At 44.2% G+C, this 19,819-nt stretch overlaps 1 protein-coding gene across 1 annotated transcript in view; it reads left to right on the top strand.

The window, feature by feature from the left end:
* Sh2d4b (SH2 domain containing 4B) overlaps window positions 1-19,819 on the top strand; it is a 75,292-nt gene that overhangs the window by 19,306 nt on the left and 36,167 nt on the right. Inside the window, exons 2-4 of the mRNA XM_021182485.3 lie at window positions 165-324; window positions 1,745-1,892; window positions 14,407-14,554. Coding sequence (XP_021038144.1) covers window positions 165-324; window positions 1,745-1,892; window positions 14,407-14,554 — 456 coding nt within the window. The remainder of the gene's footprint in view (window positions 1-164; window positions 325-1,744; window positions 1,893-14,406; window positions 14,555-19,819) is intronic.

Genomic DNA, 19,819 nt, shown 5'->3' with positions numbered 1-19,819 from the left:
TGATATAAGTGAACTTCTTGAACCTGTATTCAGGCCACTGTTGCTCTATTGAGTTGTGTGATAACGATAGAACATGCGCTAGCACCAGGTTGGCTTGCTTGCTCTTTAACTGGAAACTATGTGTTTCTTCTTTTCTCTCTCTTCTTCCTCCCACTGTGAGGCAGCGAGCAACAAGCATCTCCAGTGGCTTCTGGGAGCAGATGGTGAGGTCTGGGTGTGGGTCATGGGCGAAGGCCCTGGAGACAAGCCCTACGAAGAGATATCTGAAGAACTGATTGCAGAGAGGGCCCGGCTGCAAGCACAGAAAGAGGCTGAAGAGCTCTGGTGAGAGGTGCTGGCTGGGAGGGTGCTGGGTAGGGCCTGAGCATGGAGTCTTGGGGAGATCTAAGCCATGAGTGGAAAAATGAGGTGCTGATCAGTGGTTGGCTGTGTTGAGTTCTGTAAAGATCAAGTGACCAAGACATCAGAGTCTTCCATCAGTAAACCTTGTGGGGTCGAGTGTTAGACCTAGCTGCACGCTAATCTGGGCCCTCAGTTTTTTCCTGTTGGGGACATGACCTAAAAAACTAACACCCCTTCCTATGTATGAAGTGTGCATTCACCTGGGTGTTATGGACAGCATGGTGTGTGTGTGTGTGTGTGTGTGTGTATGTATATGTGTGTGTTTTGGCATGTTCATGTACTTATGTGCCCCTGTTTATGTGCACACGTGTGTGTAAAAGCCAGAGGTCAATGTCAGATGTCTTCTTTTGTTGCTCTCCACACTAATTTTTGAGGCAGGGTCTCCCATGGAACCTGTAGCTCACCAAATGCAGCTAGATTGTGTGGTCAGTGAGTTTTCTGGATTCTCCTGTTTCTGTCTCCTTACTGCTGTGATTATAAGCATGTGTTACTGCATCCAGATTTATATGAAGATGCCAGGGATATGAATTCATTTCCTGTGATCGCAATGGCAAGTCCTTTACCAACTTAACTGTTTCCATACATAGCCCAAGCCACTGTGCAACGTTCCCTCGGGGATGGTCTACCCGAGGGGCTTCATCTTGGCTATGTGTTGTTTTTCTGCACATTATTTACATTTTCACAGTAGAAGAACGGCTGAGTCTTCAGGAAAGTTTGGAGTTAGACTCTATCAAAATTTTTTTTTTTCTTGTCAAACTTGGAAATCTATATAACGGTGCCTCCAGCATCAAGTTTGAACGATGGTGTTTTAGTTGTGAAATTGTAAAAACATGTAAAGAAGACTGAAGACTAGAATGAGTTGAAGAGCACCCACCACCCATCACCCAAGCTAACCATGAGGACTATTTAAGAGACAAAAATGACTTTATTTATACCTTGCCAAATCCTATCAGTTCAAATCCTTGTGCTGTTGAAGATTCTTATGTAGTGCTCTGTTACACAGGAATGCAGCCCATTTGTGTTTTTGATAGACATTTAAGTTGCATATCATTTCTTTTATAAACCTCTGCTGAGCATCTACTATGTACACCATCTTCTACTTGAGTAAGAAACGGGACTTTCGTGTCTTGTTTCTTGCCTTCCAGAATGGTGCTGCTGTTTGACCATTCCCTACAAGAGTGTCATCTCTCCCCTCCTTTACCATGTTGAGTTCTGTTTATCATTGTCTTTGCTGTTCTGTGCACCAAAGGAAGCCTGCTTGTTGCTTTTATTTGAAGTTACACTGAATCATCATCTTCTAGTTTTTTCACCAAACTTACCCCTGCTGCTGTTCTCTTGGAAGGAGACAGAAGGAAGCAGAGATCACCAAGAAGTTCCGGGATGCCTTGGCCAATGAGAAAGCTCGGATTCTGGCAGAGAAGTGGAAAGTGGAGATGGAGGACCGCAAGGCTGCTAAAATTTTGGAGGAACGTATACACGAGGAATTCAAGGTGGGTGTGTATGAGGGGCACCTGCGCTTGCCTCCAAGCTCAGTGTGGCCACCCTCTCGTTTGAATCTGTTCTTGGCCATTGGTTTGTCTTGGGTGTGTTACAAGACAGAAATCTGGCGTGCCTGTGCAGGAAGGAACTTGACACACCTTAGGCCCATCTTTTTTTTGTTGCTGTTGTTGTATAGATGAGGGAAGTGAGGGCCACATGAGTAAAGGGAATTGCCAAGGCCACATATGACAGGGGTTGTAACAGAGTCAAGAACAGAATATTGGCCTTCTCTGCCCCAGACGAGAATGCTGTGAAATGGGGCCCCAGGAACGAGCTTCCAACCAGATCAGCTAGAACTCACTTCCAGCTCTACTACTGACTATTTTGTGACCCTGAGCTGCTTGCTAAACTTCTCTGAGAAATCACCTTGTTTTTGGCAAAATAATAAAGTTTTTTTTTCTTTTTTCTCTTCTCTTCTCTTCTCTTCTCTTCTCTTCTCTTCTCTTCTCTTCTCTTCTCTTCTCTTCTCTTCTCTTCTCTTCTCTTCTCTTCTCTTTCCTCTCCTCTCCTCTCCTCTCCTCTCCTCTCCTCTCCTCTCCTCTCCTCTCCTCTCCTCTCCTGCTCCCGCCCCCACCCCATCTCCCTCTCCTCTCCTCTCCTCTCCTCTCCTCTCCTCTCCTCTCCTCTCCTCTCCTCTCCTCTCCTCTCCTCTCCTCTCCTCTCCTCTCCTCTCCTCTCCTCTCCTCTCCTCTCCTCTCCTCTCCTCTCCTCTCCTCTCCTCTCCTCTCCTCTCCTCTCCTCTCCTCCCCTCTCCTCCCCTCCCCTCCCCTCCCCTCCCCTCCCCTCCCCTCCCCTCCCCTCCCCTCCCCTCCCCTCCCCTCCCCTCCCCTCCCCTCCCCTCCCCTCCCCTCCCCTCCCCTCCCCTCCCCTCCCCTCCCCTCCCCTCCCCTCCCCTCCCCTCCCCTCCCCTCCCCTCCCCTCCCCTCCCCTCCCCTCCCCTCCCCTCCCCTCTTCTTTTCTCTTCTTTTCTTTTCTTTTCTTTTCTTTTTGGTCAGGGTCTTTCTATGTATCTCTGGCTGACCTTAAATTCCCTAGAGTTATTTACCTCTGCCTCTCACGTCCTGTGATTAAAGATCTTTGCCAGCATGTCTGGGAGGACTTTTATTTTTATGAACATTTGGGGAGAGGACCTAAGTGCTTTTCTGGCCTAGGAATGGCTGATCATTTGGTGGTGTTAGCTAAATCTAGAAGATCTTGGAATCGGTAAATGAGTTTCATGGTTTTCTGCTAGTGTGATGGTCAGCTTTAATTATCATCTTGACACAATCTAGAATCACCTGGGAAAGGAGTCTTCACGAGGAGTTGCTTAAATTAACTGGTCCATGGACCAGTCTGTGCAGCATTATCTTGATCACATTAATTGATGTATGAAGATTCAGCCAAAAAGTGGCAGCAGTTCGCTGTATTTGGACCCTGGACTATATAAAGGAGGGGGTGAGCTGAGTGCAAGCACACATACATTTATTTTCTCTCTGCTCTTGACTGGATATGGCTGTTTTGAGTTTCTGCTGCCTTGACTTCACAACAATGATGGACTGCAACCTACAGTTATGAACTAAAATAACTCCTTTCCCCGAGTTGCTTTTGTCAGAGCATTTTATCACAGCAACAGAACGGAAACTACAACAGGTAGGGAGCTTAAATCACCTGAAAACATTTTTTTTTGTTATTGTAATAATATGGGTGGAATACATTTATTTAATAGAAAACAAAAAAATACAGATAAGCAGAAAAAAGCATATTCAATTCCCATATTGTACTGTTTTGTAAATTGTATTATTGAAATCAAACATAGCTGGACATTATTCAAGGAAAGAAAACAGAGTTTGGGGCTGAGAATACAGTATGTACAGAGCTCTGGGCTTCATATACAACGTTTGCCAAAAGCAAAACTTAAAACAAAAAACATGTTTGTTTTTGGTAACTATTGAAAGTAGGAGAGAGAGCTGAAATTCCTCAGTGTTTGCAGAGGTGATTGCAGAGGTGGGAGTGACGACTGCCAGGCAGGGCAGGGAAGAGCCTGCCCTCAGCAGTTAGCGAAGGGAAGAAGCTAGGAGAAGCCAGTCAGAGTCAGCATCTAACTAAATGCTGCATTCCTTTGGCCAAGCAGTGAAGTGAGGGATCTGTCCTCCCTTAGTAGCTGGGATCTGTCCTCACTTCTAGTGGTTACAGTGCAAAGAACAACTCTCGGGGCCTTGAGACTCCTGCTTCTGGGATAGAAGAGAAGTTATCACAAAGGTAAGTTCCTAAGAACATACAGCTTAGTCAGGTGCAGGCTAGACCACATTGTACATTTGGCTTAGATTTATGCCAGGGAAGGGGTCTTCCGAGCTGGAAGCTAAGCTGGAGCTTGGTCCAGTCTCTCCATGCACAGCTTGGAAGGAGTTCAGCTTTGAATTCCGCTTGTCAGCGTCTTTATAGCATTTGGGCCTTTTAAAGCCTATTCCTCCTCAGCAATTACATCGTGGGGATGTGGAGAGAGTTTCCTCAGCTGTCCTTGCTCTTCTTAGTTTTGGTTATTGTGTTTTCACATGTATGGAAGCTCAAGACATTCATGAGTCAAGTTCCCCAATCTTATCTGGGCGTTAAGCCTAGAAGCTTGACTGTATTTGCTTTTATACATTTCACGCCTCTGCTTCTCTGTGTTGAATGTGTCTTCATTTTGAGAGAGTGTAGTATTGTGCTCTGACGTTTATTTCCCAGCTCTGTGTTACAGCATTTGGTTGAGCCTCTTCCTTTACATTTGTCTGCTGTCTTGACTGGACTTGCCCCCAGATTTCTTCATTCTTTTTTTTCTCCTCTATGATTTATTATTCCCACCCCAGACTAATTGTTTAATTATCAAAGCTTTAAAAATATTTTAAAACACATATTTAGGTAAGAAAACCATCATTTTTCGTTTGCAAATGAAATTTGTCTTTGGCTAATAACCTCATCTATTTTTTTTCTACCAACAGAACTTTTGAACACCTTTCTTACCATTCTTCCCCTCAAATAATGATCCATGGTGATTTTTACTGGGATTGCTCTAAGTAGTAGCTATGTTTATGGAAGGTGAACATTTTTAAAAACACAGAATCTTGGAGTCTTCTTCTGGAATGTACTGTGTCCTTTGTGATTTAAAATTGCTTCCCTCTGTATTAACTTTAATTCCAAATTTGTAAAAATGAATGGTTTCATTGATCCAAACAGCCTCAGTAACTTCTTTAACCTGTGAGCTTTTCTGGATCCTGGTAAAATTTTTGAGTATTCTACACTTTCTTTTTAGTTGAATCATAGGCTGAATACTTTTTGCTGTTTTGAATGAGGTTACCTCAGTGTGTATGTATAAACACACACACACACACACATAATAAAAAATAAACATTTATATACTTTTCACTTACATTTATTAATAATATTTGCCAAAATTTACTGTTTCTTTCATACATATTCATACATATGGATATATACACACATATATGCATGTCTTTACACATACATTTGTACATGTCTGTATACATATGCACACACATATACACATAAACACATGTGTGTGTGTGCATATATACAGAGAAACACATTTATATATACACTTGTGTATCTTTTTGTCATTGATTTGTTAAACAACTTTAACAAAGGTCATGTAGATGACACTCTAGTTCAACTGTCAGCTAAGAACTTTCTGAACATTGCCAGGTAATATTTTTAGGCTATGGGAGGTATATTGTCTATGTCACACTATTCAGTTAACACTGTAGTACACTAGTCACTGTCTACAATATGCATGTGGCTATATTCCAAGAAGACATAATTTTTAAAGACAGTGGAGGTTAGAGTTTCCCTGATAGCCTGATAAGGCTCTAAGCTCATTTGCATGCACCTCCTTTGGATAAGGGCACTGCCCTTCAATTGTTACTATACCTATTTCAGTTCAAAGTAAAACTATAAGGCATCTGTTAGGTCCAAAAGAAACCCAGGATAAATGGCTAACTGTGCTGCCTCTTAGTATACCAAAGTGTGCTGGTCTCCAGGGTCACTCAGTACCTGTGGCTCTTCTTAGCGTTTGTCACCCTGTCCCACCCTAAACTTCTCCAGCTCATGGGCTTCTCTTCCCCCAGTTTCTTATTCCGATATAACCCTGCCGTTTCAGCCTTGTGCTCTCTTGCCCCTCTCTCTTGGTCCCCCACCCTGCTCATGGTCCAGTCCATTCTGCTGTCCATGTTCAGTCTTTTGCTCTGCCTCTAGCTGTACTGTACCTCCTACCTATCATAACAACCTTCTCTTCAACCATACCTTGGAGCTGTCACACATGTGGTGCCTGAAACCCCCACTTTACACCTATCCAATCCAAGTGTGCACAGAGGTTTATACTATCGAGGTTTATATATGATTTAGTTTTAAATTGACTTTGGAAGCAAAGCATGTCCTTTCTGTATCTCCAACAGTGATCATTATAGACTATATTTTGTCTTCTCTCCATACATGGGGATTGGATTGAGGTAAGGAAGAGCCAGGCCTTGAGTTCACTGCACAGGGCCATCACAGAGGGGTCATGTTATTGGTAGAGATTCTTTGGTTGATGGTCTCCTTGAAAGCCTCATGGATGAAAGGGTGACATACTGTGAGGAGCTCTGGCAGGGCTCCCAGTGGTGTCAGTGAGGCCATTTGGCCAGGCCTATAGACCCCTCCCCAGGAACTCAGAGGTGTCTGGTGTCTTTTTCAAAGAAGATTCTGGTTTTTATCTTTAGTTTAAAACAGAAGATGTTAACTATGCATGTTTAAACTTTAATACAAGTAGGCACCCTGATTTAGCACGGCTTCACTGTGAGAAGTTCCAGAAGTGTGAGGCATAGGAGACGGGCTCTAGGTAACCTGGTCTACTCTCCAACCTATTCCTTTGAGCTTATTCTGGATCCATCCATCATGGGCTCATCTCTCCCACCAGCAGACAACTTCTGGCCCTCTCTGCTCTCTAGCCTTGCTCAAACCAGACTCATGAAAGTACTGCTGTGCCTTATTCAACTCCTCTGGGTATAGCATGTTGAGAAAAAGGCATTGGCCCCTCTTTCATCACTTCTCCAAATCCAACTTGTACTTGAGTTTCCAGGAAAGGAAAAAAAAATTAAAGGGGTTATTGCATTCCTATTTTCAAGACTCTCTGAATGTTGGAATCTTAACATCAATAGATATGATAAAAATAATCCAAGGCAGTCTCTAACCTGATACATCAATCCCTCGTTTGGGCTCTCTATTGCTGCAGAATAACCTACCAGAAAACAAATGTCTTAACACAACCACCAGTTTATTCACTTGGGATTCTGTAAGTTAATAATTCAGGCAGGCCTTCGCTCAACAGCAATTCTGTACCACACAGTATCGGTTGAGGTTAGTCCCTTGGCTGAGCTCATTCCCTGGGGTGGCCTGGCAGAATGAGAGGAATTTGGTATGTGCTGGCTGCTTTACTACCCTCCACATAGTCACAGGACCTTGCTTTTAACAGGGTAGCCTAGGGTGTAGGACTATTTTGAGCAGCTCCCCAAAATGAAAACTAAAAGAGGTTTAAGTAGAAGATTGGTTCTTTTGCAGGCTTCGCTGAAAAGGGCCATAGGCAGAATACACCCAAGAATCGTGTACATATAGGAAAAATGTTTACTCCTTATTTTACCTTAACCCAAACTGAAAATACCCTGAGTCAACAAGAAAAACCTAGAAAATGCTAAAACACAATCTGCTCAAAAGGGATAGGTTGGAGGGTCTTGGAACTCTACTTTTAAAAGTATGTACAACAGTGAAGCCTTAGTATACAAGGGCATGGCTGGGTTAATCTTAGGATGCTGGTGACAGTATAATTCCAGTTATAGCTTCAGGAAAAGAGGTCAGTTCGATTTTTTTCAATAGTTCAGATGTGAAGTTGAGATAGGCTGTGATTCTCGGGCAGAAAAGAATGGTGGTGGGTGGTATCATTAACAGGATGTGGTGGAATTAGAATGAAAAGAAAGGACAAGGGCAAGGGCAAGGACTTTGTCACAGGCCAAGGGAGGAGCAGCCAGTAGCAACTTCCTACAGTGGCAGTTGGATACAGGTGCAGACTTGGAAGGAATGAACCTGGAGGGGAATGTGCCAGCTATGTAGTGGCTTTGCTTCTGAAGAAGAGAGTTGGAGTGGATTGAGAGGAGAGAATCTGAGAAGCTAGTGGTTGAGGGAGGGGCAAGGCTTGCTTGAGATGGTGTGCTTTGCAGCTGTAGGCAGCTTCTTGTAATTGTCTAGGTTGTTGAAAAGACAATGCTGAAATTTTACTTTAGAAAGTGGAAAAAAAAAGTGTAAACCTCAGAATCGTTGTGTGCAGTTGCAATGGAAGGCCAGCATAGAACACAGTACAAATTAGTAATCTGTTTTAAAAAGGCTTTCTGGCTTTTCAAACAGCCTTCAGCTGTATCTCTGTGGCAGACCACTTGCCTAACATGCCGATAGCCCTGCTTTCAAATCCTAGTACCTGGCAACAAATAATAAAACAAACAAAGACCTCACGGAGTAGAAAGCCATTCTCTTGGGGGCTGAAGAGATGGTTGAGTGTTTAAGAGCGCTGACTGTTCTTCCAGAGACCCCAGTACCCACATGGATGTTACAACAGTTTGTAACTCCAGTTCTTGGGGATCCTGTGACCTCTGTGGATGCTGCCACGTGTGTGGGACACAGATGTACATGCAGGCAAAATAACTATACACATAAAATAAAAATAAGGGGGGAAAGGCCCATAGAAACAAAACAAAATCCAAACCAATCCTTATCTCATTTACTGATGCCGTTAGAAAGCAATGTGCAGGCGTATAAAGTGGTTCTTTAGGAAACTGGGGCCTGATACTGTTTGTAGCTTGCTCCTCTCTTCTTCCTTGTAAGGCTACGCCTGTATGCTTCTCCTATGCAAGATCACAGAAGAAGGCTCACAGAGCTCTCTTTCTCTGGTCCCTTCAGTTTCACTTTCCTTCTTAACTTCCAAGTTACTCACCAATCACATTTTCCTGACTTGAGGCCGCTCTGTTTTTCTTCCCCTGGCACTGTACTTTTAGGATAGAGTTTCTTTTAGTGGCTGGATGGCATCCTCACCAAACATCAGGGTCTTGATCCCAATAAGATCATAAATGGTGGTCAAACTTTTCATATTTCATTTTTTTTCTCTCGAAAATTGTGTCTTCACATAATTTTCTGTGTGGCTGGAGATTTGGTTCAGTGATTAAGAACACTGGCTGCAGGTGGGTTTTAATCCTAGTACTCAGCACAAGGCAGGCTAATCTCTGAGTCTGAGGCCAGCCTGGTCTACAGAATGAGTTCTAGAATAGCCAGGGACACATAGAGAACCCCTGTCGCATCCCTGCCTCTCTCCCCCCACCCCACACAATAACATTGTCTGCTCTTCCAGAGGACTGGAGTTTGATTTCTAGCACCCATGCAGTGGCTAACAACCATCTGTAACTCCAGTTCCAGGGGATTCAACGCCCTCTTCTGGCTTCCTCAGGCACTGAACCCAAGTGAGGCGAAGATATAAAAAAATACCCACATACATAAAATACAAATAAGTAAAACTTAAAAAACTTGGTAGGCTGTCAGGAACAGGACACCATGACCTGGCTCACCTCCTCCCTCTCATAGATAATCATAATCCCTGTTGTCTTTCCTATTATTCATTAATCTACTTGCATTTAGAAAACACCTACTGTATGTCCAGCTCTGCCCTGTGACTTGAAGAAGGAGGAAGAGACAACATGGTTCCAGCCTTGCTGTTGTGGAATTTAGCATCTCACAGGGCACAGTGGCATTGCTAGGAATAAGAACACAGTCAAAAAAGCATTTATCTCTTGACATCTTCAATTGGCATTAGGGAGACCCAAGCCTCAGCAGTGTGCTGCTACTGATGAATTATCAGGAAAGAGGGGTGGAATAATCTCAAAGGGCCTTGAGCAGCGAGCACAGGGCTGTGTCCATCCTGGGTGGAATGTATTTGTGTAGCTGCTTCTTGGTCGAGTTGGCCTTTGGCTGCTTCAGTGATCTCAGACCGGCCCAACAGTTCAGGTGCTTGCCATGACAATGAGAATGCTTAGGTAATTTTTGCTGTGAGAGTTGAGCCATTTTAGTGAGTCCTTGAGGAGAAAAATGCAATTTAGTGGATTTGTAGTTACAGACTGTTTTCTTTTGTTGTCCACATCTTTGTGAAGAGATCTGCCTTTGTCACAGTAAATGACCAGTTGTTTCCCTTTGAGAGGCGAGGTTGTTGCAGACCATTGGCTCCCTGGGCAGTGCTCCACTCTCAAGAGGAGAAACAGCTGAACAATGCCACTGTTGTTTAACATCCTGACTCCTGTTACCCACAGCTGGATGGTGGAGAAACTCTACCTTGTAATTTGAAGTGGAGAAATCAGCTTATTTATCACACACCAGTCCCGGCCATTTGACCCAACTCAGTTGCCACTGCCCACCCCTCTTGACATTTCCACCCCGCTCCTGCTTCCCACACTTTTTTTTTTTTTTTTTTTTTTATCTATGTTGAAGTCTGAAATTCCCAGTACTTTAGCACATAACTGTATTCGAAGGCAAGGTCCTTACAAGCAATCTTTAGTGTTGGTTGGTCCTGAATACAATATGGCTAGTGTCCTTCTAAGGAGGATAAATCGGACACAGTGTGAAGCAGTGGGAAGGTAGACACTTTCAGGGCAAGGAGAAGCTTCAGAATGAATCAACCCTGCTGACCTGTGTTAGCACATGCCACCTCTAAAACTGTGAGGAAGCACTCTCTTGTTTAAGACATACAGCCAGTGTGCTTTGTAACGGCGAATTAATACAGTTTATATATGAGACTCTTGGCTTTGACAGGAGTCAACTGACTTCCTGGAAGGCCCCTGTGGGTGGGTGATAAGAATTGAAGTGTCTGCAGAAGGATGCTTTGGCTAGTGTCTAGTGTTCTGAGTGACACAGTGGCCATGGTCAGAGATTAGGGAGCCCTGGAGGAAGAAAACAAAATATATTAGGTAAAATATGAAGGGCTGTGCCAGCATCAGTTAAAACAGCTTACGATGCATTAGAATTAGAGACATGGCTTTGGATTTTACATCAGTCGGAAACTGCTTTAAAATTCCCCACGTTAAAGCCACATATCTAATCTATCCTTCCCATGTCTATCTTTGAGGGATCTGAGCCGAAGAGCTGAGAAGCCATCCTGTCTCTACCTTAAGCCCACATTTCTCTCATCTTGGATGTCCTGATGGGCTGTGTGTGGTCATCTCTTCTTTCTCTCTGTGGTGTCTAGATAACTATCCCTCTGTTCTGTGAAGGCTGCTCTTGTCACAATCTCTAGTCACTTCCAATGACTACACCCAGTTGTCCCTGGGAGCTGTCTTATCTTTGTCATGTCTCAGTAGGCTTCATTTCAGCTCACTGCTCTCTGCCTTAAATGCTCCCTCTTCCTGGTTGTTCAGTCATTCTCCCTTCTAGGTTATAATCTTAACGTTGGCTTTCTTTATTAGTCTTCTTAATCTGTTGTCTTTCAGTCACACCACTAGGTCCCATCCATTGGAATGCGGATTACACACACCCTCCTCGTTAATATGCATACATGAGCTTTGCCCTTAAGCCCCATGCTCCCTTAATCTCAGCATGTTACTACTCACTTCTTTTGAGTGCCAGAAGGCGTCTCAAACACAAACACCTTAGAATTCTGACTTTTCCACTCTAGCCACAGTGAGTAACTTTGTACACAAATAGGCTGGTGTTTATTGTGACACATGGGTTTTCGCATATGTGGCTCTGTTGTCTGAAAAATTCTTCTCCTGTATTCACTTGGCGGTGTTTTGCTTGTAACTTGCGTGTCAGATTGCGTGCCATTTCCTGTGAGAGATCTTCATACCATGGATCACATAGTCTGTGGCAGACACTGTTATTCACACTGGTCATTCTTTTATGCAATTTCTTGGACTTTAACTTGTTTGTGTAGTGTTCTCACCACCAAGGGGCAAGCTCTGAGTGAGTGAGTGAGTGAGTGAGTGAGGACTTTAGTTTTCACACTTCACCACAGTAGACCTGAGAGTGTCATAGGTGCTCAGAAAGACTTAGTACTGATTTAATAAAGCCACATAGTGGGGATCCATCCCATAATCAGCCACCAAACCCAGACACTATTGCATATGCCAGAATGATTTTGCTGAAGGGACCCTGTTATAGCTGTCTCGTATGAGGCTATGCCAGTGCCTGGCAAATACAGAAGTGGATGCTCACAGTCATCTATAAGATGGAACACAGGGCCCCCAATGGAGAAGCTAGAGAAAGCACCCAAGGAGCTGAAGGGGTCTGCAACCCTATAGGTGGAACAACAATATGAACTAACCAGTAACCCCAGAGCTCGTATCTCTAGCTGCATATGTAGCAGAAGATGGCCAAGTCAGCCATCACTGGGAAGAGAGGTCACTTGGTATTGCAAACTTTATATGCCCCAGTTCAGGGGAATGCCAGGGCCAAGAAGTGGGAGTGGGTGGGTAGGGGATCAGGGCGGAGGGAGGGTATAGGGAACTTTCGGGATAGCATTTGAAATGTATATCATGAAAATATCTAATAATAAAAAAAATAAAGCCAGATAACTTCTTTAGTCTGTAGTCTCTAATTCTTAGAGAATGACTCTTGATATTTTTAGAAACACAAATTGATCGTTGAGTTGAAGAAAAGTCCTCAACCATTTGAGAGCAACAGTAGCAACAAAATGTCACTGTGTTTTTTTTTTTTCTTTCTTTTCATTTTAGTTTTTATTTTATCTGTATGGGTGTTTTGCCTGCATGTGTGTCTGTGTACCATGTGCATATAGTGTCCATGGAAGCCAGAAGAGGGCATCAGATCCTTTGGAGCTGGAGTTCAAGACTGTTGTGAGCTGTGGGTGCTGGGACTTAAACCCCAGTCCTCTGGAAGAGCAGCTAGTTCTCTTAGCTGCTGAGTCATTTCTCCAGCTCCAAAATAACAGTTTTTAAAAATACAGAATTAAGAATTTACAGCTACATTGCCTTTTTTCTTTTCTTTTTCTCTTCATTAAAATAGTACTGAAAGCTAGAAAAATGTATAAACCACATGGACAAGAAGGGGTGGGTGAGATGAAAAAATATCCCGACAGAAAGAAATGGGAAGTAACAAAGGAAAAGTCCGAGCCATCAGGCAGAATGGAGAGAGAAGGGTAGGAAAGAAAGCTATTAAGTAAAGGTCTGAACCTGAAGCAGTAGGAAGTCAGCTAGGGTTGCTTCCAGGGTGTACAGAGAAGGAGATTAATTGTTTTTCAGGGTGTTGTCTTTATTATCAACTAGAGCCACCTAACCCCAGCTTGCTAGCTCTGTCCCAGAAACTGATTGATTCTCTTGTAAACTTGTGGAAAAAAAAATACTATATTGGCCAGCAAGATGTGTCTGCTTATCAGACTACCTGTTTGGAACTGGGGCTCAGCCACTGGGCTCCAGGCTAGGCTAACTCCACAAAATGAATCCTGGAGTTTCTGGTCAACTCATGATCATTAACAAGCTATGTCAGAAACACAGTATACATGTTTGTATCTTTCCATACTACATTGAATAACAATTCACACACAATATCAATTTTGTTCACTTTAATTCACTAAGTACTACTATTTTCAGAATTATTAAGACTAGAGCATTGAACCTGGCAGCTCTACCAAATTAGACTTGGCCACTCATCCTCAATAGGCCAATTAAATAGACAAACAGTAGTGATAAGTAGAGGTGAAAGACCCATGGTCTTGACAATACTATATCCAGTCACCACTCTGTGTCCACATGGTCAGGTTTCAGAAAGACCAGGCTCAGCCCTCTTTACTTGTATGCTTTCTTGACCTCTAATGGAAGCAAGTCTGAGGACAGCTGAGTCCTCTTAGCTTTGGAGAAAGCTTTAGAGTTTAAACCTTACTGGGCAGGATGTCACAGTGATGGGCAGGTGCTTCGCAAGCACGAGGCTCTAGAGTGAGGGCTGGCTCTTAACCTGTATGTCTTGACCCCTTTGGTAGTTAAATGACCCTTTCACAGGGGTCACCTAAGACTATAGGAAAACACAAGTATTTACATTATAATTCATGACAAAGCAAAATTATGGTTATGAAGTAGCAATGGAACTAATTTGATGGTTGATGGTCACTATAACATAAGGAATCGTATTAAAGGGTTGCAGCATTCAGATGGTTGAGGTTGAGAACTGCTGATCTAGAGTCTAGGTTCAATCCCCAGTACTGCAAAACAGCAAATAAACTTTGCATCAATATACTGATCCATTTGATTCTTGCCCAGTGTGACTATCACATTTCAGTTGTGTAGTAGTGATCAAGAGCAGAACGGTAAGTCACTGCTGGCCACTTTATTCCAGGCAGCTCAGCTTGACCCCACTGCAATTCCCGTTCTAATCCCGCAGATGGGTTCCCTATTCTAATGCCATTCCATTTCAATAATATTTCAGAGGAAAGAGGAAGAAGAGAGGCGGCGAGGGGAAGAACAGATTCGGCTCCAAGAGGAGCAGAGGGCAAAGGAACTCTATTGGACCCTGAAGCAGGCCCAGCTGCACAGCCAAGCCAGTGAGAATGAGGAGCGTGAATGGGAAGAACAGCGTGAGTTGAGCTGTGCCCAGGCCCTGGAGGCCTGCCCTACTTTCCCCACCAGTTCCTCCCACTGTGAATGTGATCTGCCATCATTTCAGCCTCCTTCCTTACCACACAAGGCTAGACCCGTGTGCATGGCCCTGCTGGGATAAGGACTTCACTGAACTCAGGAGTCTATGTGCCTGCCCTGGAGATGTCTTACATTAAAGAGTGAAACATTACATTTACTGAGTTGCCAATAATTTCCTGACTCTATCCTGTTGTCTGAATTAGTGTTCTGTTGCCATGAAGAGACACCATGACCAAGGCAACTCTTATAAAAGAAAGCACTAGAGTTTTAGAGGGTTAGTCCATGACTGTCATGACTGGAAGCAGACAGGCACATGACGATAAAGCGGTAGCTGAGAGCTTTGTGACCTGTAGGAAGCAGGCAGAAGGGAGGAAGGACACAAAGATAGACAGACAGGGTCAGAGAGACATATACACAGAGAAGGACAGAGTCAGAGAGATAGGGAGACAGATAGAGACTGAGAGACAAAGACAGAGAAACAGAGAGACAGAGAAAAAGACATACAGACACTGGACCTGGAGCAAATTTCTTTCTTTTTTCTTTTTTTTTTAAATTGGATATTTTATTTGTTTACATTTCAAATGTTATACCCTTTCCCAGTTTCCCCTCTGCAAATCCCCTGTATTAGTTAGGGTTTTACTGCTGTTAATAGACACCATGACCAAGGCAAGTCTTATAAAAAACAACATTTAATTGGGGCTGGCTTACAGGTTCAGAGGTTCAGTCCATTATCATCAAGGTGGGAGCATGGCAGTATCCAGTCAGGCATAGTGCAGGAGGAGCTGAGAGTTCTATGTCTTCATCCAAAGGCTGCTAGTGGAAGACTGACTTCCAGGCAAATAGGGTGAGGATCTTATGCCCACACCCACAGTGACACACCCATCCCAACCAGGTCACACCTATTCCAACAAGGCCTCACATCCAGAAGGTGCTACTACCTGGTCCAAGGATATACAAACCATTACATTCCACTCCCTGGTCCCCATAGACTTGTTCAAAAACATGAGTCTATGGGGGGCATACTTAAACATAACATAATGCAAAATGCATTTAGTCCAACTTTCAAAGTCCTCATAGTCTATAGCAGTCACAACTATGTTAAAAGTCCAAAGTTCAAGGTCTCTTCTGAGATTCATTCAACTTAATTAACTGTAATCTTCAAAGCAAGACAGGAAACCAGCTGGGCAAACTCCGAACTCTGCCATCTCCATGGCTGATGTCAAAGTGGTCTTCAGATCTCCACTCCTTTTTCATCTTTATTGACTGCAACAAACTGCTTTCTCCTGGGCTGGTTCCACTCCCTGTTAGCAGCTTTCCTCAGCATGTATCCCATGGCTCTGGCATCTTTAACATCTTTGAGTCTCCAAGGCAATTTCAATGTTACAGCTTCTTGTTTCAGTGTCTGGGATTCCACTTGATCTTTTGGACTCCTCCTAAGGGCTGACATCACTTTTCTAGCTCTGCCCTTTGTAGCACTCTAAGCTCAGGTTGATCCACTCCACTATGGCTGCAGTTCTTAGTGATCACTCCATGATACTGACATCTCCAATACACTGGGGTATTCCACTCCAACTAGGCTTCACCAATAGCCTCTCATAGGCTCTCTTCAGGGTGCCAAGCCTCAAATCCTTTGCATGACCCCTTCAGTCCTGGGCCATCAACTACAGCTGAGGCTTTACCTTCTCCAATGGCCTTCCCTGGCCTATCACAGTGCTAAGCCTCAGCTTCTCTCCATGATCCCTTCATTCCTTCACAAGCAGTACCACCTGAGTGACTCTTACACATTACCAAGTCCAGCCACAGCATGAGGTACAACCTTGGGTATCTCTGGAACACAGTTTCTTTGTGCTCCCAGAAAACAATTTCCAGAAGATTTCACCTCAGTAATGCTGGTCTCTTCTTAATCACTGCTAATTCCTTAGCTCCAGCTAATTAGCATCAATTTTCCCAGTAGTTCCTTCCATTCTTAACTCTAGAGCCAGAGCCACATGGCTGAAGCTGCCGAGTTCTGCTGCTTACAGGAATTAGAACATGATCCCCTTGTACTATTACATTATCACTGGCTTTATGTTTCTAAATCCTTCACTGCCTAAGCTTGGCTATCCTGGTTCTTGCTCTGTAGATTGACCTTGAATGCAGAGATCAGCATGCTTTTCTCATGGGAAAAAAGTGGGAGCATGGCAGTTATCCAGTCAGGCATGGCGCAGGAGGAGCTGAGAGTTCTATGTCTTCATCCAAAGGCCGCTAGTGGAAGACTGACTTCCAGGCAAATAGGGTGAGGATCTTATGCTCACACCCACAGTGACACACCCATCCCAACCAGGTCACACCTATTCCAATAAGGCCACACCTCCAGGTTGTGCCACTCCCTGGTCCAAGGATATACAAACCATCACACCTCCTATCCCATCCCCCCTTACCCAGCTTCTATCAGGGTGCTCCCCTACCACCCACACACTCCCACCTCACTGCTCTAGCATTCCTCTACACTGGGCATCAAGCCTTCAAAGGACCAAGGGCCTCTCCTCCCATTGATGACCAATAAGGCCCCTTTATCTCCTTCAGTTCTTCTCCTAACTTCTCCATTGGGGTCCCTGTGCTCAGTCTGATGGTTGGCTGCAAGCATCTGCATCTGTATTGGTCAGTATCTGGCAGAGCCTCTCAGGAGACCTCTGTATTAGGTGGAGTGGATTTCTTAAATCACACCCCCAGTGACACCTCTCCTCCAACAAGACCATACCTCCCAGTCCTTCCCAAATAGTTCCACTAGCTGGGAACCAAATATTCAAACACATGAGCCTATGAGGGCCATTCTCATTTAAACTATCACAGCTGTACTCTGGTGATTTCAGAAATGGACAATTAGAGCCTTATCTTGGAGGTACTTCCAACCAGAGCAGATGGATATATGGACTCAGGGCTTTGAAGGAGAATGTGTCAGGGACAAGGTTGGAAGTCTTGGTGGGCAGATATGACTCTTAAGATGTCTTTGCTTACAGAACATAGGTACCAAGGAGTAACACAAAATTCAGGGTCACACAGCAGCTTTTGTTTAGATCGTTTTCTTATGAAAGGCAGGCTTTTAACTAACTCTAGTGGTTGGCTGAGCCTGGGAGGGAGGGACAGCCCTCTAGGATCAACAAGGGCTCAAAGGTCAAAGTATCAGTAAACACAAGAGTAAACATTCTTTGTTTTGTTTTATAAAAAAGAAAAGGAAGCCAAGACTATGTTTGGTAGAGGCTAGTTATGATGTGGGGTGGGGTTGCAGTGGCAGGTGGGGGTGATAGGTGGGGGTAGGTGAGGGTGGATAGGGGTGGTGGGTGGTGCATGGTGGAGGTTGGGTGAGGGACTTGGAGAGGGTGGTGCCTCTGTGGGCTCATGCTAAGGCATCCTTTCCCCCTGAGGTAACAGCCACATGATGGGTATAGTATGGAATAGAGTTTATTTAGGGCTTGGGGAGGGGAGTTGAGGAGAGACAGAGAAAAGTGTGTGTGTGTGGGAGAGGGAGAGGGAGAGAGAGAGAGAGAGAGAGAGAGAGAGAGAGGAGACTAGAGTAGAGGCTGGCTATGATCATGGAGGAGGGATGGGAATGGGGAGAGAAGGGACAAAGAGGGAAGAAAAGAGAGCAAGAGAAGAACCCGAGCTATGTCTGACTTCTTTAACTTAGCAGGTATGAAGGTCTACTCATGTGCTAACATCTATCATTACCTCATCTCCTTTAACTTCTGTGTAATAATCTAGTTGATGCTTATATCACATTTTTGTCATTTAAAGGACATTAAGCACTGGGTTGTTTCTATGTTGGGGCTGTTCTGACTGTTGTAACAAATGCACATTTTTTTTTAAAGATATATTTTTAATTCTCTGGGATATACAGCTAGGAGTAAAATTTCTGCATCGTATGGAGACCAAGTCTGGCATCTTGCTGAGCTGCCACACTGTTTTGCAAGGTGACTGACTGTACCATTCCTATTCCCACCAGCTCTGTCTGAGGTTTCACTTTCAATGCAACCCCCACCTCTACCTTCTCATTGAACATGGTGCTGGGAACTGAAGAAATAGCCAGTGAGATTTTACCTCTGAGATACATCTCCAGCCCTCTTCTGCTTTCTTGGTGGAGTCCTTTGAAATATAAACTTATGGATTATGAGGAAATCGCTTTTTCTTTTTCATTCATTATTTATTTTATGTCCCCGTTACAGCTTCTCCTCCTTCCTCTTCACCCAGTCCTTCCCTCTCTTACCCTTTCCCCCATTCCTCCCTCCTTTTCCCCTCAGAGAAGGGGAGGCCTTCATGGATATCAACCCACCTTGGTATAACAAGTTGCAATAGAGAAGTCCTGTTTCCTCTTTTTCTTTTCTTAAATTTTTTATTGGTTATTTTATTTATTTATGTTTCAATTGTTATCCCCCTTGCTGATTTCCCCTCCACAAACCCCCTATCCCACCTGCCTACTCCCTGCTTCTATGAGGGTGCTCCCCTACCACCCATCCATTCCTGCCTCAATACCCTAGCATTCCCCTAAGCTGGGGCATCAAGCCTTCACAAGACCAAGGGCCTCCCCTCCCATTGTTGCCAGATAAGGCCATCCTCTGCTACATAGCAGCTGAAGCCATGGGTCCCTCCATGTGTATTCTTTGGTTGGTGGTTTAGTCCTTGGGAGCTCTCAGGGGTCTGGTTGGTTGATATTGTTGTTCTTCCTATGGATGCAAACCTCTTCAGCTCCTTCAGTCCTTCCCCTAACTTCTCCATTGGGGACCCTGTGCTCAGCCAAATGGTTGGCTGCCAGCATCCACTTCTGTATTGGTCAGGCTCTGACAGAGCTTCTTAGGAGACAGATATATCAGGCTCCAGTCAGCAAGCACTTCTTGGCATCCACAATAGTGACTGGGTTTGGTGTCTGCATGTGGTAGGGCAGTCTCTGGATGGCCTTTCCTGCAGTCTCTGCTCTTTGTCCCTGCATTTCCTTTAGACAGGAGCAATTCTGGGTTAAAATTTCTGAGATGGGTGGGTGACCCCACCCCTCAACCTGACCATATCCAGAGGTTAGGCATGGCCCCTGGTTGAGGCAAGTTCTGTTTTCTTTTCTTCCTTTCTTATTTTCATTCATCACTTGTGATTTTCAAAACATCTAAGATGCCAGTTGTTTACTCCCAGGACAGTGACTGACATCCGTCTCTATTTTAAGAGATTTACAGTTTTAG

Source organism: Mus caroli, unplaced genomic scaffold, assembly GCF_978045245.1.
Source record: "Mus caroli unplaced genomic scaffold, Mus_caroli_1 scaffold_12, whole genome shotgun sequence".
NCBI lineage: Eukaryota > Metazoa > Chordata > Mammalia > Rodentia > Muridae > Mus > Mus caroli.
Note: the sequence above shows the minus strand (reverse complement) of the source record. Positions and strands in the feature narration are given on the sequence as shown.